The sequence below is a fragment of the Ylistrum balloti genome, unplaced genomic scaffold (genome assembly GCF_031769215.1).
Source record: "Ylistrum balloti isolate Yb309-2 unplaced genomic scaffold, AGI_CSIRO_Ybal_v1 Utg370714, whole genome shotgun sequence".
Taxonomy (NCBI): Eukaryota; Metazoa; Mollusca; class Bivalvia; order Pectinida; family Pectinidae; genus Ylistrum; species Ylistrum balloti.
The window spans coordinates 436,661-462,516 of NW_026782426.1; the positions used below are offsets into that span (position 1 = coordinate 436,661).

Consider the following 25,856-nt stretch of genomic DNA (forward strand, 5'->3'; position numbering starts at 1 on the left):
AGAACATAAAATAAAATTTTAATTGTCTATACAACACACAGTGAAGAAAATGTATCTTATCTAAACAACATAAATCAATTTATTTTGAAATCACGAGTTTCACCAATAATCAAGATGTAACATATACAGATCATGATAAAACTGGAAATACTTATTAAAGCATAAGCGCTTTCCTGTTAAATTTTCAGACGTTTAAAAAGTGCTCCCATTTTTTTTCTATATGTACTGCGCACTGCAAATTTTAATCTAGAATATGAGTTTCATTACATAGGTCATATGTTTTGTAACATTAAGTGCGATTTGAAAGATATTAATCACAAGATTTCACGGAAATATCACATCATTTCAAATTTAAAACACGAGTTATTCTTTAGAAATGAATTTTTCACGAACAAAAAATATATAAAATTTGACATTGTTAATATTAGAACGAGGTAAATAACATTCGTTATAAGTTATTAATACAAAATCTTACGTTTTCGCGCAAATATAAATTGAAATTCATACTAAAAAAGTTTTGTAAACTTGGAAACTAAAGTGAATATAAAACAAGAAAAAATTACATGAAACATATATAAAATCGGTATTTTCACTTTTCTTTGATACAACAATTGGAAATGGAACAACATATTCCCGATTACCTATCAAAAGACACGTTGTAAGAGAATCCGACTGCATGGTGATCCGGGCCGGAGATGTGTTCCAGTGGTGCGTGAAGGACGAGTACGACTTCGTGAACCAGGAGGCGAAGTCTGACTGTCGATTTCTGAATCTGCTTTTATATGGAAGAGTTCCACGACTACGGACACTTCCTGACTCTGTATTCACGGATATCACGTAAAGTTAGCTTAACTTATTTACATTTTGATTTTCAAATTTTCATCTATTTCGTTATATTATAAATAATCCATTTTTGTTTTACTAAAAGCTTTTCACTTATTACATGCGAATAATTTCTAGCTCGTATACAACAAGTATAGATTGCAGATGAATTTTACAAAGAGAAAAATGACAAAATTATAATAAAATTTTAGAGTTAGGATAACTATACACTACAGCAGATAACTCGGAAAGAAAGAAACAGAACGCGCGTGCGCAGATTATTTTTCAAGAACCAGATAACCGGCCACTCCTGTATTTCCACTCGTGCCTCTGTATTGTTCTAAAGATCAGTTCATAAATTACCAACTGATGACTAATTGTTTGAAATGTGACCTGAAAAAATATGATAGACAAATCTAAAGTATTTGTGTAAGCACATCTTGTATTTAAAGTGCTATAAATCTGACAATGGTATTTATCCAATCCCTTAGTTTCGAATAATTTATTGTAAGACCAATTTAGGGGATGTATGTTGGACGCCAATATCTTTTATTAAAAGATAGGAGGTTTTGTTTCCATTTCATATTAGCTGTCTTTTTATCCATCCGGACTTTTACCTGAGATTTACCTGTACATGTGATTCACATAATACTTTATATTATTTTACATTATATTCTTAATAAAATATAATATATAATCCTCATATTTGATTAATGATAATTTTGAAAACATTTAAATGTTATTTGAAGTTATTAGATATTTGACATTTTAATAGAAAAAAAAGTGAATAATTAAATTTTACAATATAGCACTAAATCATATAGTCAAACAACAAATCATTATACAGTGAAACCTCGCTATTAAGACCACTTTGGGGACTGGACAAAAGTGATCTTAATAGCGAGGTGGTCTGAATAGTGAGGTGGATCAGATTGACCGCAAAGAACCATAACTCTGTTTAAAATAAAGACTATAAATATCATAAAGTAATGTACATGTATATTATTCAACAATATAAATAAACCGTATATAAAATATTGAATTATATATATATATATATAATATTGGATTATTTATCACTACAACACAAAGAAAAACTATGAAATCAATTTTCTTTTCTTAGCTAACATATCTCAAGTACAGTGTAATTGAAACAAAGAGAAAAGCACCTAATGATTTTGTAGGTTATGAAAACTTATGGCGGTAATGATATTGGAGGTCAACACAATTTTTGTACATTTTGTAATTTCCAGCAAAAAAACCATGGGTTACGTTATTTCATCTTTATTCAAATTTTGTAAAATTACTTTTAGGTATTAAGAAAATGCGCACAGCTACATTGTTTATTTTGAACTGGGCACAAGCAAGTCTACATTTAACTGATATAAAAACAAGAAAGATAAATTATTGATGAAGAATACTACTACAGTGTAAGAAAAGACGACATACTCTTCTAATGTATAATAAATTATTGTTATATAGTAGTCCCATACTTAAGTTTCATACAAAATAATTTTAATGAATTTGATCTGATGAATATAGAATTCTCAATTTTGTGAAAATTTCAACCAACAATAAAACTTATTGATAAGCAGACATTCCACAATAATGTTCTTACAAACATGGAATAGTGATATTTTCAATTCTTCGATATCAGTTTGCTACAGGATATGTAAATAATGGTTGTAATTTTGAAAAAAACACGTTTATATACTAAATGATAACGAAAGGAACACGATTAACATACTTTAGTACTATTCCAAATAGTATGAAGTTTACACCGCGAATTCATTCTAACAATGTCAAAAGCTCTGAGTAATCTACGTAAGTTAACCAAAGTCTCACAGCTGATCTTCTAAATGTATCGTATTTTTGTTGAATGAAAAATATTCTCTATAGACTTTGCATTTATATAAAGAGAATGAGATATATCAAGGTCAAAGGTAAAATCTAATGCCAGTCACCGGCTGAACATACGAAAAATACCATAAGTACGTATATAATACGGTTTAAGACACAATTATTTTCAGCCATATTAGAATCTGAAAAAAAACTATGAATTTATCGGATAATTTCAGTAATATATGTGATTGCCCGCAGTGATTTCAAAAATTTCCGCGTTTCGGAGAATAGCGGAAATTTGCTATCCTATAGTTTCGGTCACGTACATATGTACGCAAGGCGTGCAAGGCAGTGTATAGTACCTGACCAATCAGGAGAATGATTGGCGTGCCACGTGGAGTACTAGGGTACCGACGCGCACGTGAGGGGTATATCGGGTATTCATTCTAGCCGCGGACTTCCAAAGAGTTGACTGCTATAGTTTCAGGGTTTGAAAACGTATACAAGGCACTTATATATAGTATAGAATATATAATTTACATATTTTCGCTTTTCAGTAAAGGTATTGAAGAAATATAAAGCGTGAAAGTATCTAACGACCGGTAGAAATACCATGGTAGACCATTAAAATGCAGGTGCTTAAAATCAATGAACAATTGAAATCCCAGCATTATTTCGGGAGCCTGAAGCACTTTGGGCTGGTGCACCTCCTCTCATCCCGTATAACGGTTTTGAGGTTGGGTGGCTCGCTTGGTTCTCCTAAGGCTTGTTATACATGGTAGAATTAGGGCAGCGAGAGGCTAGTGAGTGAGTAAGGGTATGTATATATATATAAAAAAAAAAAAAAGAGAATATGACATTAAATGCCGGCTCTATCGTCCGCTCGGCTCACATGCATATAGTGGTTGTGTTTTTATGGGAGTACGGTAGCATAGTAGTATATAAAGGATATAATGGGAAATGATGTATGTCACGGATTTTGGTCAAGGGAGATAACTCAAACCAAAATTTTGAAAAAGGTAGTTCCCTGATCCATTGTTTTTATTTCATAGTAATGACCAGTTGTGTATAAGTATGCAAGTTATATATACACCAATATGTATTGGTATTGAGTATAGAAAAAGTAATTCAGCAGAAATATGATAGATTTACATTTGAAGTAAACTTAATTGCTGTTTTTGTAATAATTGTATTTGTCCTATACGAGAATAATTTATTCATCATCATTAGATATATACAAAATTCGAAATTAATTGAATTATAGGTTTTTCTTTCTCCCATCTAGATCTTAACAATTTTTTTGATTTTTCAGTAATCTCGGAGATTTCAATATTTAGACTGAAAACTGAAACAGTTGTATGATGCAGTTTTGGACTTAATGTACCTATTTCTTTGTACGGTGTCTTTCACTTGTGTGTTTTTGTACAATTTTGTTTAAAACAACGATTAATTACTTGTAAAAGTGTTTAAAACTAAAGCTTCCTGGTCTGTGCCGATGTCGATTACCAGTCATATTTTTAGTCGTCCTTTTTCCGCGGCAATATTCACATACAACAGAAGAGTCTACACAGGTTCGATGTTGCTAAGGAGTTTTTTGAAATGACGAACGAACAAACGTTTTGTAGACCAGATCACCAAGCGAGTGGCATTTTTATTATTATAATTATTAAGTGGTTGTTAAGAACAAAAGGTTAAAACAAACAAGATTACTGAATCTGTTATTTACAATCCGATTTTTCAGTAATCACGATAAGGCCATTCTCAACGACGCTTGTACAGGAAAAATATACTGGGTGAAGTTTTCTGGTGTAAGTACTTGTCCAAAACCATGGCAACATGCCTTGTCATCGCGACTTCGGACAAATTATGAAGTATGATGGCGACATCAGAAAGAAAGTACATTAATACTACTTTAATCCTTACAGTAAATCTACTTTTTTGTACCATGTATTTCCCTTCTCTACAAGAATATAACTTTTTTAAACATTTAAAAAAAACCTTGAAATCAAGTAGATCTGTAAATGGTATTCATAAAATAAATATATTAAGGAGTTTGTTCAAACATTACACTTCAAAAGTCCGAAGATTAAGGGAAACCAAAGGAAAAGGCATGTTTCCAAACTATAACGGTATAGACGCTTTATCTACAACATTTAATATTTTGTAATTAGTATCAAAAAAGGAAGAAAGAGAGAAAAAAAAAGTTTTGAAATATGTGTGTGTTGTAGCACATCAGAATCAATTTCGCACCTAAGACCTTTTATTACGGTAACGAAGAGGGGACATACTGTATATTTTTTTACTGTATACTCGCGTAATAAAGATAATGATACAACTTCTTCACTGTAAACTCAATTTTGATCTACCTCATACAACGATAGAGGTTTTTGTTCTATCTGGGGTGTCCACACGTTATATTACGAATATTACGAATTCCTGAAATAACACGTCAGAATTTTGTAGGTTTGGATACATGTCAGAAAGAGGAAGAAAAAAAACATCCAGTTTCTAGTTTAAATCAATTTTATTGCAAACAAAATACAACAGGATTGGACAAAAGTTATAACAACTTACTTAAGCCCTTTCCATAACAAATTAAAACATACAAATTAAGATAGTCACGCAATAGCCTTAGAACTTTTCATATTTTTAGTTAAAGATGGGATTATAAAATGAGAAAAAGAAAACAAAATTGAGGTTGGGGGGGGGGGGGGGGGGGGGGGGGGGGCACAGTCACATCCGTTTTAGATAAGCAGAACGCAATGTGTGTACAGAAAAGAGTCCGTTCTTTGCCGACATCCAGTGATGTGTTCACTTTCAGAACGGTGAAAATGCGTCCAGTTCACCATTCAAAAGGATTATTCAAAGTCTTTGGTTGTGGAAAGTATTTGTCAACAGACTATTGGTATACGTTAAAGAGCTGTATATATTTTGCTGCCTTCTTTTTGTTATCTGGTAAATAATGCCGTGTCAAGTACTGTACTTTTAAGGCATATTGATGTCAATGATGATGTCTTGTCTTTAGATTACAGAAAAGAAATGTAACGACTACATAGGATTAATAGTACACTCTAGTTCAGGATAGTAATCAGCTGCTAAATGTCAATTTCTGAACGGTAACCATTTACTGTATCAAACATATGGTCACGTACAGCGCGTGTACTTCTACACAATAGAATGTGTTGTCAACATCACAGTTTTCGTGATAGCTACCAACAGTGGACATACCAGATACCACCAGATACCGCACAGTCGACATACCAGATACCGCACAGTCGACATACCAGATACCACCAGATACCGCACAGTCAACATACCAGATACCGCACAGTCAACATACCAGATACCACCAGATACCGCACAGTCAACATACCAGATACCTCACAGTGGACATACCAGATACCGCACAGTCGACATACCAGATACCTCACAGTGGACATACCAGATACCGCACAGTCGACATACCAGATACCTCACAGTCGACATACCAGATACCTCACAGTCGACATACCAGATACCACCAGATACCGCACAGTCAACATACCAGATACCGCACAGTCAACATACCAGATACCTCACAGTCAACATACCAGATACCGCACAGTCAACATACCAGATACCGCACAGTCAACATACCAGATACCACCAGATACCGCACAGTCGACATACCAGATGCCGCACAGTGGACATACCAGATAACTCACAGTGGACATACCAGATGCCGCACAGTGGACATACCAGATACCGAACAGTCGACATATCAGATACCGCACAGTCGACATACCAGATAACTCACAGTCGACATACCAGATACCGCACAGTCGACATACCAGATGCCGCACAGTCGACATACCAGATACCACCAGATACCGCACAGTCGACATACCAGATACCGCACAGTCGACATACCAGATACCACTAGATACCACCAGATACACAGTCGACACAGTCACAGTGGACATACCAGATACCGCACAGTCGACATACCAGATACCGCACAGTCGACATACCAGATACCACCAGATACCGCACAGTCGACATACCAGATACCTCACAGTCGACAGTCGACATACCAGATACCTCACAGTCGACATACCAGATACCACCAGATACCGCACAGTCGACATACCAGATACCTCACAGTCGACAGTCGACATACCAGATACCTCACAGTCGACATACCAGATACCACCAGATACCGCCCAGTCGACATACCAGATACCTCACAGTCGATATACCAGATACCGCACAGTCGACATACCAGATGCCGCACAGTCGACATACCAGATACCTCACAGTCGACATACCAGATGCCGCACAGTCGACATACCAGATAACTCACAGTGGACATACCAGATGCCGCACAGTGGACATACCAGATACCTCACAGTCGACATACCAGATGCCGCACAGTCGACATACCAGATGCCGCACAGTCGACATACCAGATACCTCACAGTCGACATACCAGATACCTCACAGTCGACATACCAGATACCTCACATTCGACATACCAGATACCTCACAGTCGACATACCAGATACCGCACAGTCGACATACCAGATACCGCACAGTCGACATACCAGATACCACCAGATACCGCACAGTCGACATACCAGATACCGCACAGTCGACATACCAGATGCCGCACAGTCGACATACCAGATACCTCACAGTCGACATACCAGATACCTCACAGTGGACTTACCAGATACCACCAGATACCTCACAGTCGACATACTAGATACCTCACAGTCGACATACCAGATACCACTAGATACCACCAGATACCGCACAGTCGACATACCAGATACCGCACAGTCGACATACCAGATACCGCACAGTCGACATACCAGATACCACCAGATACCGCACAGTCGACATACCAGATACCGCACAGTGGACATACCAGATACCTCACAGTCGACATACCAGATACCTCACAGTGGACTTACCAGATACCACCAGATACCTCACAGTCGACATACTAGATACCTCACAGTCGACATACCAGATACCACTAGATACCACCAGATACCGCACAGTCGACATACCAGATACCGCACAGTGGACATACCAGATACCGCACAGTCGACATACCAGATACCACCAGATACCGCACAGTCGACATACCAGATACCTCACAGTCAACATACCAGATACCTCACAGTCGACATACCAGATACCTCACAGTCAACATACCAGATACCGCACAGTCGACATACCAGATACCGCACAGTCGACATACCAGATACCACCAGATACCGCACAGTCGACATACCAGATACCTCACAGTCGACAGTCGACATACCAGATACCTCACAGTCGACATACCAGATGCCTCACAGTCGACATACCAGATGCCGCACAGTCGACATACCAGATACCTCACAGTGGACATACCAGATACCACCAGATACCGCCCAGTCGACATACCAGATACCTCACAGTCGATATACCAGATACCGCACAGTCGACATACCAGATGCCGCACAGTCGACATACCAGATGCCGCACAGTCGACATACCAGATACCTCACAATGGACATACCAGATACCGCACAGTCGACATACCAGATACCGCACAGTCGACATACCAGATACCACCAGATACCGCACAGTCGACATACCAGATACCGCACAGTCGACATACCAGATACCTCACAGTCGACATACCAGATACCTCACAGTCAACATACCAGATACCTCACAGTCAACATACCAGATGCCGCATTTTGATTGATATATAACTAGATCCTGAAAGCTGTATGTCGAATTTCTTCCTGCACAACATACAGATTATGAATGTTGAACGATGTACGCCGAACTGCGCAGCATTCAAATCATGAATGTTGTATTTTAACCAACTTCACACAGCATATTCAAAGGGGCTACAGCCTGTGAAATCAATGCTCAAATATATAACTTTAATATCTTTTTAACCTTTCATACAGTAGTCACATGTATGTCCAATTTTACACCAATTAATTATATGGTAGATAGTAACACCTTTGTGCGTCTGTCTGTCTGTTCGTGCGTCCAGCACAGAGCTTACCCAGATATCTCATAAACATCTCGATAGATTTAAATCATACTCGCACCATAATAGCACGCAGTTAAGTTCTAAATTATGATTTCGTTTTAGTTTTAATGGGCATTGTTTAACGTAAATGCCACTCTAAACAACTTTTGGAATAAAAACGTTTTACAAGATGTCTCGTGAGTCCTAAAATAGATTAATTCAAATATTCAAGCGATAAAATCACACTCCCGATATCGGATTAAATTTTGGTGGTCATCGGTCAAGGTTACTGGTCACCTTTACCCACTTTTGAAATAAATGATATCACTAATTCAGTTGATTGATGATATCAATAAATACATGTACCCGCCCCGCCCCGCCCCCCCCTCCTCCTCACCACCACCACCACCACGCACGCCCCCTCCCGCCCCCTTTTACAGGATTTCACCTGGAACAAAAATTGATGAAAGAAAATTCCAAGATTACTAGTAATCAATTAGAACCGCCATTTCGGGCATTTTTTAGAGGCAGTAGTCATTTTTCCTGAAATTTGAGGATGATTAATTCAATAAATAGAATTAATGTTATCACTTTATGTCCGGCTTTAGTGATTGATATAACATGTTGAATATAAATACTGGAACGGCTAATTGTTTTATTCTGTGAGATATTTTGACTCATTTACTTGTACAATATAGCATGGGAACGTTGGCTGGTATAATTGACGAAAACTTCGTCATCGAAGATATAAGATTTTATTCCAACGGAAATAAATTGATGTCCAATGTGAGATATGCTGTCTTCCGTCAAAAGAGATTGTCCTTCTAATGTCCGGAAACAATACCAGTGGTGATAGATTACCATGGATACAATCAGACTTTACTTCTACTCATTCTCGCATGCTTATTCAAATTAGATGTAATCTATATATATATCAATAAATATTATCTTTAATATATGTTATGTGTTTGACGTTGTTTGTGCGTATTCATAAACAATCTTCAGAACGGGACATCTCATGAACCCAAGGACAGTTTTTGGTAAAACTTAGTCTATAACATCACACAATCAAGTTATACACTTTAATAGTGATTGTAGGTGAATGTTTGGACTACTTTTGAAATATTTTTGTTGGATTTTTTAATCAGCCCACAACTAATCAGGGTAATTTTAAGGATTTCCTTGGGGTAGCTAGTGGCTACATCACTGAGTAACATGCGGGAGGCCCATCGCATTCCATTCAGAGCAATTGGTGTAGAGAGTTTGGGTCTATGAAACAACCACATCAGCGCCTGTAAAAAAGGCTCAGATTCAAGATATATCGTGACCTGAGAGAGAGAGAGAGAGAGAGAGAGAGAGAGAGAGAGAGAGAGGGGGGGGTCCTTGCGGTAAATTGTGCTATATTGATTTAGCATATATTCTGATTTTTTTCGCCATGCTCTTTATTTTCAGCTTGTTTTGCATACATTTTTTTTTATCTTTCTTAATCAAACATTTAACTTTGTGTTTTCGTGCAACTAATATAAGTTACCAAAATGATGTGATTTCGCTATCCTGGATTTAATCTTGCCTGCTGATGTATTTCGTTGAACATCTTCGTTGTCTTCAGTTTCTGTCCATAACTTAGTTAGCATAAATGAAAATAAAGATAAAGATCCCGTGAATTATTGAAGCTCATTGTGTTTAAATATACCCTGAAAGTTTTTCTATTCCCAGGAATAAAGTACTTCACGTTAAACAATAAAAGGTCACGAATGTACATCGTGTGTTCGATATTTAAAAGTTACTGTTGTAAATAATATCAAATATTAGAATTGCTGGCCTAACATCAGGAGTGCACAATGTAAATCTGTCATCGTAATATATAATAAAATGTGTCATACAGCGCGATGTCTTGCTATTCAATCCAAGGCCGTGACTGAAATCTTTTACAAATTTCAAGTGGCTGTACGTACTGTGTACAGAGAGATTTACGTCGCCTCTGGTCTAGTGTTATCATCAGCTTTATCTAATTCCTCAAGACTAAAAAATATTCCGTTTCAATCTAACATTTGTGCCCGTGGCTTTATTTTCTCATTCTGAAATCCCAGAGTTACTGCCCTTCGTTTCACTCTGTCAGTATAGCGATAAGCTTGACAGGCGATGGGTTCCGAGAATGTATATTCCTTTCTATACTGACTACCACGACCCCCTCACTGCACTCGACTAGCTCGCTTTCCCGTAAAACTTTAAATCAAAGCTATTTCATCACGGATTTAGATATAGATGGATTCAGTTCTTAGTCCGTGATTTGAGATGGAGCTTTAAGGTTATTTGTTTCTATTAATTGAATATTTTAGGGAAAGGTCCAGTTTTATCCTTCCATGCGGTTGCTATGAACATTTAACGGGATATACGCCTTCTATTTGGCCTTTCAGTGAACGAGAGCCGATGTCATGTGCGGTAGGGAGAAAGACAGGTCAATATCTCGGTATTGGGCCGGCCAATTTTGATGCGGTTTTCAACCTTGTTGATTCAGTTGGATTATACGGAATAAAAATAAATTCCTTTTAATTGTCAGTGACCAGGATACACATTAAATTCGTTAAATTCAGATTTAGTGAATTAGCTCCTTGTTCCTTAACTTAGTTTATCATTTAGCGCATACTCCTGGTTTTATCTGACTGAACTACAGTTGGAAATTTAGTCAGGTTGGGATTTGAAAAAAAAATGCTCTTAGCATAAAATATATATATATATAATGTGTGTTTGCTTTTGACACAGAAAACTATTATCACGTATTGATAAGGGAGAGGGGGGGCGGGATTTGATGTATCATTTTGATATTCTCATTCATTTATCTTGTTTAGCTTCGGCACTATTGTAATCCATTGTTTTCAAAAGCATGGCACAAATGAACAAACTCTGTCTTGGTCTCTGCTTTTTCATCTGAAGTTCAATACAAAATATTTACGGAGAAGTAGATTCGGATACAAGATATATATTTGGTATAAGTTGACATTTTCACGGTAATGTAAAGTTTTTACCGACCTCAATAACTACAGCACTGAACCTATCTTAAAGTCTAATGCTTAAATGGTTTGATACATTCTACAGCATGGTCAAATTTTTTTTAACTTTCTCCTGATTGGCATATTCTAATTCTTTGTCTGAATCTCCTTCGTTCATTATGCTGAAATGAAGACCTTAAATTGCACGTAACTACCATCGAGAAAATAAACGCCTTTAATGGCAAGTCATAATCCGGAAATATAGTCGGATGTTGTTTCCAAATTTAACAAAGGCGGATATTCAATTTGCGCATGCACGATTGTCAACTGAATGGCGGCGTGAAACCACGAGGACAGTAGACAGACATGTTCTAGTAGCGAATGTGAAGGAAAGTACATTGCAAATTTCTTTGAAAATTTACCAACATAAATAATGGGTAACGTTTACGCTGCCGCATCCCCTCCTCCACCCAGTATGCCGCTTTCTCCCCCAATATTGGCACCACCGCCAATGACCAGTGCACCCGGGGAAACGGCTCCGCAACCGCCGTCAAATGCAGACGATAACAACCCTGGCACTTATGAAGACCTTCATAAAAAATGCAAAGGTAGAGTGTGATGTATTTTTGTTAGTTACAAATTGTTTGGATATGACGATCTAGTGTTTGTCTACCTTGCTATGAAATGTTTCTGTCATAAGGTGTATGGTGTCAAGGGCAAACAATTATGTCATCATTCTCTGTCGAGATTGATATCTTCAAATGGAATTACGACGAAATTGATAAATATACATCCTGGTTTATAATTTGTATCTACAATGGATAATCAAATACTCACGAATCGAGACATAGTTAAAAGACGAGGGACATCCTTATTTAAGGTTGTTGCCTTAAATAAAGATGTCCCTCATCGCAGGAGATCTGTTTGTAGCCTAAAGAGGTCAGTGTTAGTGTGCACGTATCTATAGGCCTTTCTTAAAGAAATCATGAAGACCTGCATTAAAATGCAAATGAAGAATATGATGAATTTATTTCATTGGTAAAGTATTGATGTGTTGTCCTGCAATCAGAACAAATGTTTTTGTTGTGGATGGAAAAAGACAGTACAAAAGCACTGTGGATAATGTTAACTTAACTGAGCATACACATACCCCAATATTCTCAGACTTAGTGAATGATATGATGTGTGTATAGAGTATGATGTGGCATGTATACAGTGCCATTAAGAGAACTTTCAACATAACAAATCATGTTGTTGAAATCCCTGAATCTCTGCAGATTTTTATGTAGTATTATCTTACTATTTGTCAGCCCAGTTTTAATCTCTAGTAAATGACTACATACTTCTCTTGGTATTGAATTCAACAAATAAGCAAGAGTGCAGGAATTCGCAATGTATATCCTATATCCATGAATTTATCAACGCAAATCTTAACAAATATTGGTGCTAAAATTCATGTAATTTCTTGATATCTCGACAGGTATTTAGATTATTATCTACTGTCTGCTTTGCTTTCTTAAATTACTACAATACCACTATATGTATTAACAGTGACTTTTATTTCACAGAGTTATTCCCACAGAATTTTGAAGGAGGAAAACTTATAATATCAAAAGGTCTCAGTAGCCATTTCCAGATAAGTCATACGATCAACATGAGTGGGACAAACCCAGCCTTATCAGGATACAGATTTGGTACAACCTACATAGGATCAAAGCAACTTAGTCCCTCAGAGGTGAGGAAGAGGATGGGAGAATGAATGGAAAAAATATGTCATTTAAAGGTTTTTTAGTCCATCATAACAGACAACATAAAGATCCTACTGTGAAGACAAATTTCTTTCATTTTTAATGTTACTGATCAAATTTCCCAATTTCCTAGATTTTATGAAGAATTTTTTTTTCACAGGTCTACCCAGTCATTATAGGGGATGTGGATGCCAGTGGAAATCTCAACGCCAACATCATTCATGCATTTTCTGATCGATTAAGAACAAAATTTGTTTCACAGGTAAATTGAGACAAATGTCTGATAAATGAATTATGTTGTAAAAACTATCATTACCTAACCCTCCTCCTGTAGGTTCAGGGTAAATTGAGCAGACCTGTTTACCTCTTTATGTATCCAATATGGTGAAAGGCCATTTCATTATTAGGCAAGGATTTACATACCATTTTACTGTCCTTAGCATATATTTATGGTCCTTGTACTTCCTGTTTCTTTTAAAATAATAATAGACAAATTTGAAATAAAGTTTTATATTTGATTTTAAAGTTCCAAGACAATAAATGCGCTGCTGCCCAGGGAACATTGGACTATAAAGGGAGTGACTACACTGCATCACTTACAGCTGGAAATATAGACGTTATAAATAACTCAGGTAAGGGCATCAAGTTTAAAGTTAAAAACTATCCAAATACAGACTTCCCAACAGTAAAGGATGCACTACCAACTGTTTCAAAATAGTGAGGAAAAAAGAAAATTTTTAAAAAATTAAAAAATCTAAGGGCATTTTGGTTTATTTTGAAGGACAAATCTTTTAAAGATATTTTCATTTTTTGAATGAGATTTTTTGTTTGAGAAAGACTCTATCTCAGAAAATTATTATTTTGTTGTTGGCTCCTACATTACACGCAGAGATGTTAAAACTCCAAATGTGAGTCTCGCCAATGAAATTACATTCTTCATATGTAGAATAATTTGCCTAATAATACTTTGCTTTTTGCATCTAGTATTCTGAATATAAAGTTTAAGGAATTTAGCCCATAATTATAATTACAGACCAAATTGTAAGTATAACTGGATTTATTTTGATTTTTACGTCATATTGAGAAAAGTGATTTTATACTGACATATATTGTCTTGTAGGTATCTTGGTTACACAGTACCTACAAACAGTAACTTCACGGTTAGCACTTGGAGGAGAACTAGTGTATCAGTTTGGTCCACAGATTCCTGGCAAACAATTCACTGTGGTATCATTAGCAGCACGTATAACAGGTAGGACAACAATTTACTGTTATCTAAGCAATTCACTGTGGTGTCATTAGACATGTATAACAGATAGGACAACAATTTACTGTTATCTAAACTCTTTACTGTGGTGTCATTAGACAGGTATAACAGGTAGAACAACAATTTACTGTTATCTAAACAATTCACTGTGATATCACGAGCTAATTCTGATTTACTTGTTGGTTACACACTGACAGACCAGCATTTATTTGTTGTGTGTTATATGTCTTTCCTGAATTGATGACCACTGACATGTGAAGTATGGGCTAGCTCTGCCATTAAGGAAATTTGATGATCCATCACTCATGTTACCCGATGAGATTCTTTATTGTGCACAGATAAAAAGAGTTATAACATAAAAAGAACTTTACATGGAGAGGAAGTTTTGTCTTTTTGAGGAAGTTTCGTCTTTTTTCTTTGATATTGCTGTTAGAATCTGTGTTCAAATTATCTTAAAAAAAAATAAGCTCAGTTTTACGGAGACAAAGTGGGGAAGGTGAGACTTCTTAATTTTGACCATGACATATGATTGTAGGGAATTCTTTACATTCTAGCAAAATTAATATCTACCAATCTATTAGAATTAATTGTTACTGTGAACTTTACTAGAGGATATTGATAAAAAGAAAATTGATACCAAGTTAGCATATCTACTTGTGGAGAGTCATATAGTTAATATGACCTTTACATTTACAGGAAAGCAGTGGCAGTTAACTGGAAACTTTTGTCCTACTGGTGGGGCTGCTCATGCTTGCTACCACCACAAAGTTAGTGAACAACTTCAGATAGCAGCTGAGGTGGAGACTAGTCTGGCCAGCAAGGAAAGTGTTGGCACACTTGGTTACCAACTAGAAATACCATCAACAAATGTTACTTTTAAAGGTAAGAGATTAAAAATATTGTTTTATAAAAATGTGTTTACAACAAGTGGCTGTGAAAATGTCCTGCTTTCATAGGGACTATTCCTCTAAGTGATCTTCGCAGGTTCATTTAAGAGAAGTGATTGTATTCAACAAATACCTAATCATACCAGACTTGTTGCTCTTTGACTCATTTTGTAAATCACCTATCCAATAGAAACTTTTGTTACATCCCATTATCTTTGGCCCTCCCATGGATTTTTTAGGTCATCTCACCTGAAGGGTCCAGATGACCTATAGCCATCATGCTTCGTCTGTCGTCGTGCGCCATGCGTTGTCCGTAAACTTTTCATTCAAAAAACTTCTTCTCAAATACTAGAAGGCCTAGGGGGCTAATACTTGGCCCATAGCATGCTGGCATGGAGCCCTACAAAGTTTGTTCAAATTAATGACCTTGACCCACTTTCAAGGTCACAGGGGTCAAATATTTTAAAATATACAAACGACTTCTTCTCAATAAGCAAAAGTCCATGAGTGCTGATATTGGGTCTGTAGTATGCTGGGATGAAGGGCTACCATGTTTGTTCACATGAATGACCTTGACCCACTTTCAAGGTCACAGGGGTCAAATACGTTTAAATTTTTAAATAACTTCTTCTCAACAACCAAAAGGCTCAGAATGCTGATATTTGGTCTGTAGCATGCTGGGATGAAGGGCTACCAAGTTTGTTCAAATGAATGACCTTGACCCTCTTTCAAGGTCACATGGGTCAAATATATTAAAATATACAAGCGACTTCTTCTCAATAAGCAAAAGTCCATGAGTGCTGATATTGGGTCTGTAGTATGCTGGAAGGAAGGGCTACCATGTTTGTTCAAATGAATAAAGCCCACTGTTTTAACAGCAGACTCACTGTTGTTAGAGTTTGGCTTGCTTTTTGTCAGATGACCGTTAAGGCCTATGGGCCTCTTGTTTTAATTACATATCATTGAATAGTAATGCAATGTCTGTCATTGTATTTGTAAATATTTTTACTTGAACAAGAATTTTGTATTTAACTTTTTTCTGTCATTGTCTTTGTAAATATTTTTACTTGAACAAGAATTCTGTATTTAACTTTTTCTGTAATTTGGATGTTTCAGGCCAGGTAGATACTAATTGGTCTGTAGGAGCAACGATGGAGAAGAAATTAATGCCACTTCCATTCACCTTTGCCCTTAGTGGCATGGCAAATTATGCGAATACACAGAAACCTCAGTACCGCTTTGGTATAGGACTGATAGTTGGGTGATAAATCTGTGACAGTGATAAAGACTACATCATTATTTCATTTACAGTGTGATATAAGTAACAAATACTGAAGGCTGTTCTTACTCTTAGTGGGCACATGTTTGATCTAACGAATATTGATAAAACTACTTTCGTGTTAGTTTTAAATGATGCGAAAGCTGATTGGATTTCTTGTTGATGCATGTACACTGAAGTGATGCTCACACTTAAGGATATACCTGGTGTGTTTGGAAATCAGGTTTACATGGTAAATAGTTTTCAAATCTTGAATTCAGTTTTATGTTTTCATCAGAAACTTGTCTATTTTTAAAGACAGAGAAAGTGTGGTGAAATAGGAAATTGTGTCAAGATTTTTAACTTAAAGTTTGATTTTACAATTAGTAGTAATCTTACAGATGAAATCTGAGCAAAACAGGATAAATCTGAAAGAATAATGTTGAAATCCTTCTTTATTTGAACAATGTAAAGTCAGCTTGTAGTTTGATACCAACAGCTACATTAAACAAGAACTTGACCAGATACAGTTTGTGTATTGTTAGGGTACAGAGGATAGGTAGAATCTGAAAGGTTTATCATTATGGAACTGTTTGGAAGGCACAGGAAATGTAATAAGAAAGTGCTATCCCATACTTCATACAGGTATTTCCATCTGAGGTTGGAGTAGACATCATTATACCTACCCATTAAAATAAATGTGGTAAAAAAAACATCATGTCATCACTTTATGCAATTTGCCAGGGAGGTTTCATCAATTTTACCACATAACACCAACATTAACGGGTGCATTCTCTTTACCTTTACAATTTTATGGTAGGAAAGTGTTACAGAAAATCTCTCCACTTCTAAGTGATGTTTTGAGAAATATGAAAATTTTACACTGAAGTGTAGACTACTTTCTAGACAGGTTTATCCATACTACTGTGGTGAACTTTCCTTGTTTCCTCCATTACATTACATCAGGTAATAGATTTATCAACAATTAATAGAGGTAGAACCTCAAATGTAGACATGTTACTAGAAAGCTTCAGAGAAAAAGGTTGTGGAGCACATATTTGAAGTATAAAAATGTTCATTTGAATTGACCAAAACAATTGGATTGTAGGCCTGTATGATTTTAAGAACTTGTCATTATAAGCATGTAAAAAACCAACTGCCGCATTTTCTTTCAATTCAGGGATTTGCATTTTTCTAAAGTTTTTTACATGAAAATTTTGTTGTGTGATGACAGTAACTGTAGTTTCTGATGGAGTAGCATTATTAAAATCTTGTTGTAAAATTTATTGAGACCTCCAGAGCATCTACATCTTTTTAAACTTGTGATTGTACTGAAGAGATGAGGACTGATCTTGTCAACATCTATTCCAGTGTTCATGTAACGATACTTCATTATGATAAGCCCGAGTCTGACAGAGGAGTAGCTTCGACAGACATGTTTGTGTAGAGATCTGTACAGCTTGTTTATATGTATGGTTTGTTAGGTAGCAAACGTGTGGTTTGTTTGACAGGTTTAGACAGAATCAGAATATTTTATTTCCTACAATGTTTAAACACTTCTAAAGAATGTATCTATGGCAGCTGATGTTATTACAGTGTTAGCTTGAGTAGATACATTACAATAGATATGTAATAATGTCCAATACATAGTCCAAAGGCACAGCAAAAATGTAGACGTGTAGGATTTCAAAAAAATATTTAAGTACAATGGATAATAACTTTTCTGTACTTATATACAAATGCTGAACATAGGGAGAAATTACTATTATACACCCACAATGAGTCTCTCCTGTTGTTCTATACTAGACCTCAGAGGCAGCCTCTTACACACCATCACATCCATTTTCATGAACTGTCAGATATTATCTCTTTATTTACCTGGCAGAGTTTGAATATTTTTTGTAAATGTGTAGTTTTGCATGCATTTGGTAGAATATACTGTATACATGTATTAAAATGAATGTCAGACTTGTTCATGAATGGATGAATATGATCTGGGTATACAAATTAACTCTCAACATTGTACATCTAATCCATCAATATTTCTATCTCAACCCTGTACTGGCCTCTGTTTCATAATCAAAATTTAAAGATTTTCTCATAACAGTCTCTAAACTTTGCATAGCTTACCTTGATTGATGCAGTGTTTTTTTTAAACATCAACTTAACATCTGGAAGATTTTTACACGAAGATGCAACTAAAATATTACACAAAGTGCTGGATGTATTTTTTGTGACTTTTAAGTCTTTATGACGAGAAAAATCTATGAACACTCTCTATGTTCCTAATTCATAAGTATTCACCATGAATCTTCCACTGAGATCAAGTCAGTTTTATCAAAAAAAAATTTTAATATGGCTGGTTGCAGAGGTGTTTTTTTTTTTTTTTTTTTTTGCATCTGTGGTCACATACGGTTTTACAATAGAAATTAATTACAGTACTTAATTAACTTACAGTAATTAACTTACAGTAATAACAACAAAGGATGGCATGTTTCTGGAATCCTTGAACATGATAAGGTTGTCTGAATATTTAGATCAAATTATTTAGTGAACAACTCACATATTGGACCCTAATATATCTGGAAGATTATATATAATATCTTGACTCCTGTATATCTGGAAGGTCATATATATCTGACAGATTATTGCAGAATACATGATGTATATGCAGGTGTATCATACTATTTTGACTGTTACAGCTAAGCTTTTTTCTCTGTACATATTGGAAGTATATGTGTGTGAATGATTGTGAGAAGCCGGATTAAATGCCAGAAATCATCATCAGTTTTGTTTTTATTGTTCATGGTCTATTTGAAAGTCTGTAATTGATTATTGTCATCACTTAAACATCATTTGAGGATCCTAGCAGTTTAAGAACAGTATTGCTAGTAGGTGATCATCTTTAGTTCAAAGTTTGTTATTACTCTCTGTTGTGTACTATTTTTAATACCAGTTTGTCTTGATTATAATTGTGCTGCACCACATTTAATAACCATCCAACCTCATTAATTTTGCTATCCACCCATGCTGTGATTATCGATAATATGACAGCTAATACATGAATATAAAATGTTTAAGAGTTATCTTTCCTTTATCCAGTCTGTTTCATTAGTAAGATTAAGGTCATATGATTAGGGTCAAGGTCTTGTTGTAGAAACTCTGAATCAAGATGTCTGTTTTTTTAATACTTCGTGAACATTCAGTTTAATATCCTACAGAAAGTTCAGGAAGATCTTGCAGTTATTTTTCATAAAGAATTTCACGTTTGTTGGTTTATTGCCATTTGAGGATTCAGGTCATTTTGATTCAGTCGGTTGGTAGTTTTCACACTGAACAACATAAGGGAGGACTAGCATGCAATCTAGTACAATTATGGTGAACCTTTTACTCCATGACAATCACTGCAGCATAACAGGGTCCATGATCACAACTTCAGGCAAAGAGAAACATTTGAAGTCAATATATCTATAGCATACTGTCTTTTAATTTTTCTTTGATAACAGTATCACAGTAGATAGCCTATGTTCTATTACTTGTGGATATTTTTTATACACAACCTTGTTTAATCTGGCTTCCAGATTCCTTAACAATTTGTGAAGAATTATCAAGCCCCTTAAGTCTGCTAGTTTATCTTGTCTTCCTTTACCACTTCAAATCAGACATACTTGTTTTGGTTTTAGACATTGGCCAAGCCCTTGTATTCAGATCATGATGGCCTCTTTAAAAATACAACCCAGACAAATATTTCAATTTACTAAAGCAATTTTAATAAATCACCTATTTAATATATATATATATATAATCAACAACAACATAATATACACTTTCAATTTCAGACGTTTAAATTTACTTCCTTTTGATCATCCCTGTCCCTGGCTGAGAATCCTAGTATCGCTCCATTTTTCGCCCGGGCCAAGGTTTCATTCTGATATGCAATGTAATCAATTTTAGTATTACTCTCTGTTCTTATCAAACTATGTGGATTAATTCATAGCACAAGTGGAGACTCTGTAAATTAAGTCAAGCAGCCATTTTGAAATACAAACCAGTATAAATTTTAATGTTTGATCATCCATTTAATATTTATCTATATTTAATCAAATATACTGAGCTCTAAACCTATGTGACAGAGCTATATCAATTCATGATATCACCTAATTCTTTATGAAATATGGACATCTCCTTTCTTAACATTATCAACCTTTTTTGAAAGAAAATTCCCATCAACAGAACAAAAATATAACTGAATGTGAACATAATTTGACCAAAGAATTAAAAAATATAAATAGTAACATATTTATTAATTTCATGCTTTTGTTAGCATTCAAAATCAAGTTGACATGAAGCAAATTATAGATAAAACAGTTTTAAAAAATGTAGCACTATCTGAGTACTGATAAGCATAAATATGTACTGATGGAAAAACCAGTTCTTATAAGCTGGTTGAAATTGAAATCAACATGATGCCAAGGCGAAATATTAGTTTAAAAAAATGTCCAAACAATCACAATGATAAACTTGTGTCACATTTAACTGAGATCCACTGATTACACATACACACTTAAATCTGACATGTTTGGCACTACATCTGACAAACAATATTTCACGATACAAAATAACTACAATTGGTAAACAGTCATTGTTCCTCTAACAAGAACATATGGATAGTAAAACATATCTAAGTAAACAAAATCTTGTTCGTTTTAACGTAAATTCATAAGGCTAACTACCACTTGGCATTTCCATCCTAATTTCAGAACAAAACTTACGAGTCTTTTAAGAAACTCTAAGGCTGGATTTAAATCATTCAAACTGTTGGATTTTTATTATTTTTTATTTGAACAATCAATAAAATTGGCATCGCTTAAAAAACTCAGGTACAGTTAAGCTATACCTTGTTTCGTACCTTATGAATTTCACATCAACAGCTAACATAAATCTGAAATGAAAATTTCACCGGACAGTCATTTAGCATATATTACTTTGTAAATTTGCTTATCACTTACTTCATGTCAAAGGACATCTGGAATTAGTATTTTGACTCACTGGTTTCTTTTATGATTTTGAAGTATGATTTGAATTTTATGTGTCGTCTCAGTAAGGTGAACAGGAAATGATGAAAATAAACCTGCTAAAAATACAACATGTTTGTCAGTCAACCATGAAATAATGATGCTACCTATGACAGTATATATTTATATCTTTCTGTAAAGATAATTTATTATATATTTATCAGTTGGTGCTTAAGATCTGTTATGGTGTGAGTAAAGAAGCACCGTTAAAAACTTGTGTGAACCTTGTTATCATTATTACTATAAACAATGATAAATGCTTATAGAAGGTATTACCTAGGAACACATACAATGTAAACTGATGCATTTCAAGTACATCACTCAGAAGATGCCAAATGAAAGAACTACAGCTATTTATCATACAAGAGGCCCAATATACCTGTATCATACACTTGTTGTGTGAACAAGAGGCTCAATGGACCTGTATCTTTAACCTTTTATTCTGTAAACAACTGGTTCAGTGAACCTGTACTGTTCACATGATAAGTTATGAGAACTTCAAAGCATGCAAGGCCAGATTCATTGAAATAGTACTGACCTTCGAGAGATTCATAATTATTCTGAAGGAGTTATTTGATGATATTAATTCACATGATCTTGAAAATAGGTCAAGGTCATTTAATTGAATCAACTAAATAGCTCTTCATCCTAGAATGCTCATGGCAACAAAAAACACTCTGGCATTTGGCAATATATTTGATCTTGGACAAGGTTCATATTAACAATCCTTTACTCTAATCAAAGATTTGATGCCAAATACATGACTCTTCCGCAGTGTACTAATCTCAGCATATAAATTAAGATCAACTCTAGGATTCGTTCTTCAGTGGGTAAAAGATCGCATAAATTTCACCAATAATAATTACTATACAGCAAACAAAACATCTAATTTCACAAATATCTTGATTTAACAACAAGTTTTGAAATCATAATTTTCATATCCATTTTCAGTGCTAAAAATAAAGAAAAGTAAACATATATTTAATATCTCTATTTGTAAGACACTTAAAAAAAGGCTAGGTTATGTATGAGCAAAACAGTAAATTTTCAATAGGTTCAAAAAGGTTTATAAAACAAAGTAGATCAAAGTTTTAAATCATAAACTCGGTTACAGAATATGATAACATAAGCATAATTTCCCTGAAAAAAAGGTAATGGAGAGACATATGTATATTCATAGTGGTCATACATGAAACACCTAATGCTTAAATGTTAATTGATCTTGTGGTAATTAAATCTTTATCAATATTTCATATTCTGGTGGTCACATCTTCATCTCTGAAACACCTAATGCTTAAATGTTAATTGATCTTGTGGAACTTAAATCTTTATCAACTGGAACTTGTCTAAATTTTTGGATATCAATCATCAGTTAGCACAGGCTCCTACTCCTGAAAACTGTTACTCCAGTACCTGATGGGTAAAAATTACAGGTACACAGCTTTGTCTGTAATAAGCAACTCTGATCCTGTTATACAATCATGCCTTGTAATAATCCAGCCAATCAACATCTTGGAAAGTTACTTGAATAAAACCACCAACCAATACTCCACTGATGTCAGAATAGCCAATGTGTTCCTGAACTTACAGCATTGATAAGATTTTAAAATATTGTATTCAATTTATCCAAATGGTCAAAATTCAAGTTGTGAAACTCTGAACACTACTTCATCTAGTAAAGGCATCAGACATAAACACAAGAAAATATGAGATAGACATATTTAAATGATAAACATTTTCTGTGTCTATGTAAACATCCTATTTACTGTTGTCTCTGCATCTTGTTTGTGTAGACTTAAAAAAACAAGTTGAAATAAACAACTTTAACACAATATGCTTGAAATTTCTATGGGAAGAAATTACAGATTACTGATAGTTCTTCCCATCCAAAAGTAATGAACAGAGAAAGTCAGACAAAATACTGACAGGAGAATCGTTATACCAGAGAAATAGAATATATCAATAGTTTCTAAAAGTATCTAAATTCCGTTATGAAAACAAACCAAACGTCACATTAAATATAAAAAAAAAATAATTTAAAAGAATATTACATATTGAAACACTAAAAATACAAAATACATGAGATCTACAAAGTAGCTAGGTTCTCTACAGTAAAACACACAAATCTCGGGAGACAACTCACTAAGGTTTACCCTCTATAGGGCTTAACGATAAGTTAACAGCAACAGATATTGATATAAACCTCCTAGGATCTGAGAGACTAGTGCCAATGTGAATGATGGAACAATAAGTTTCCTATGAAACAACTCCTTAATGCTTGTTTATTTGAACATTTTGTATAATCTTAGAGATTAGACAGGTTCTACTGTTCCCATGTGATAAGGTAGAGGATTTGGATTTGATCATTAAGATTTATCGACAAGCATTTCTTTTATATTAAGTAAAATCAACAAGTATAATAACATTATGCTCTGAAGCGGATGTAACTTTAAGGCAAACGATGTCCTTAACACTTATTTTTCTGTTTGGCTGTCTGAAAGTGAGTGTATACTTAGTATAAATAAAATTTCTGTTAAAAGTAAATGGTAACATTGTCCTTCATAAATGATGTTAAGTCATGAATCTCATAAAATCATCCCCCACACATATAACTACATTTACTACAGAGCTACAATACAGATAAGCGCACTTCATCTAAATATGTTAAAACACGTTAAAAAAAGGCTGATCTTTTGGGGTACAATATGTTCTACCAAATAAGAAAAAAAAAATCATTTTATAAATGCAGAACTGACATCACAACTTTCAGATCAGAAATTATGATGACAAGACAATGTTCATGTGTGTTCATTAAAATACTTTTCAAAATTAAAAACAATGTACAACTTAAGCTATTTGGATCATTATACTATAACTCTGGGTAAGTGCACTTCATTTAAAAATCAACCTCAAGTAACATTATTCTATTAAACTTTGTATTTGAAAACCATTAGATTCTATGAAAAAACAAATGCTTTTTCTTTCAACACAAAAGTGGAGAGGTAAAGTTTACAGATTCAAACTGTTGTTCTTCACTATTGCACATCTGTAATTTAATATATAGAACCTTTCAGTGACTGGGCTGCTATTAAAATAAAGGAATGATATGCATAAAAATTTTACCCAAATTTTGTCTGTAGTGGAGCACTGCCACTTCCTATATACCTATCAGCATTATCTGACATTACATAAACTGTATTATATCTCACATGCCATCCACTATCACAGTAACTACAGATTTTAACACAGTGAGCTGTATTAAAAACCGTACAAATAGGCAATTAACATCACTAGTTTTAAATGATAACAATTAGATATATTGAACTATGTTCAATTAAATGAAAAAGTGTATTTGTCATTAACCCTGGTAAAATAATAACTGTAATATACTGTTAAGCTAGAGAGAACTTCTCTTTAGCTCAGCTGATGGAGTGTAAGACTGGTAAAACAGGTGTCCCAGGTTCAAGTCCTTGCAGAGGCATTGAAATAAATAATCACCTCCTTTACAGTCAGAAAAAATGAAGTTATCTAGATATTTTTTTAAGGCTGTGATCAAACTAGCATGTTTACAAATGTTTACACACATACTCCAAACACACATAACTCATAGTAAGTTACACACATACTCCAAACACACATAACTCATAGTAAGTTACACACATACTCCAAACACACATAACTCATAGTAAGTTACACACATACCCTAAACATGCGTAACTTAGTAAGTTACACACATACCCTAAACAAACACACCTAACTCATAGTAAGTTACACACATACCCTCAACACACATAGGTCATAGTAAGTTACACACATACCCTCAACACACATAGGTCATAGTAAGTTACACACATACCCTCAACACACATAGGTCATAGTAAGTTACACACATACCCTCAACACACATAGGTCATAGTAAGTTACACACATACCCTCAACACACAT

The 25,856-nt window shown here is 34.8% G+C and overlaps 1 protein-coding gene across 1 annotated transcript; it reads left to right on the plus strand.

Annotated features, from left to right (window-relative positions):
* Positions 1 to 12,030: 12,030 nt before the first annotated feature.
* On the plus strand, positions 12,031 to 19,620 carry LOC132557740 (mitochondrial import receptor subunit TOM40 homolog 1-like). Its single transcript, XM_060222261.1, has 7 exons — positions 12,031 to 12,284; positions 13,245 to 13,411; positions 13,585 to 13,686; positions 13,951 to 14,056; positions 14,545 to 14,676; positions 15,388 to 15,573; positions 16,695 to 19,620. Exons 1-7 carry the CDS (start codon positions 12,110 to 12,112, stop codon positions 16,841 to 16,843), a joined length of 1,017 nt encoding a protein of 338 aa, XP_060078244.1. The 5' UTR covers positions 12,031 to 12,109; the 3' UTR covers positions 16,844 to 19,620.
* Positions 19,621 to 25,856: the final 6,236 nt, after the last annotated feature.

Bases quoted from the DNA above. Each gene is read 5' to 3' on its own strand.
- LOC132557740 (XM_060222261.1), top strand. From the start codon at position 12,110: ATGGGTAACGTTTACGCTGCCGCATCCCCTCCTCCACCCAGTATGCCG. The intron at 13,687-13,950 runs GTAAATTGAGAC...TTGATTTTAAAG, and splicing joins GAACAAAATTTGTTTCACAG to TTCCAAGACAATAAATGCGC. The intron at 14,057-14,544 runs GTAAGGGCATCA...ATTGTCTTGTAG, and splicing joins AGACGTTATAAATAACTCAG to GTATCTTGGTTACACAGTAC.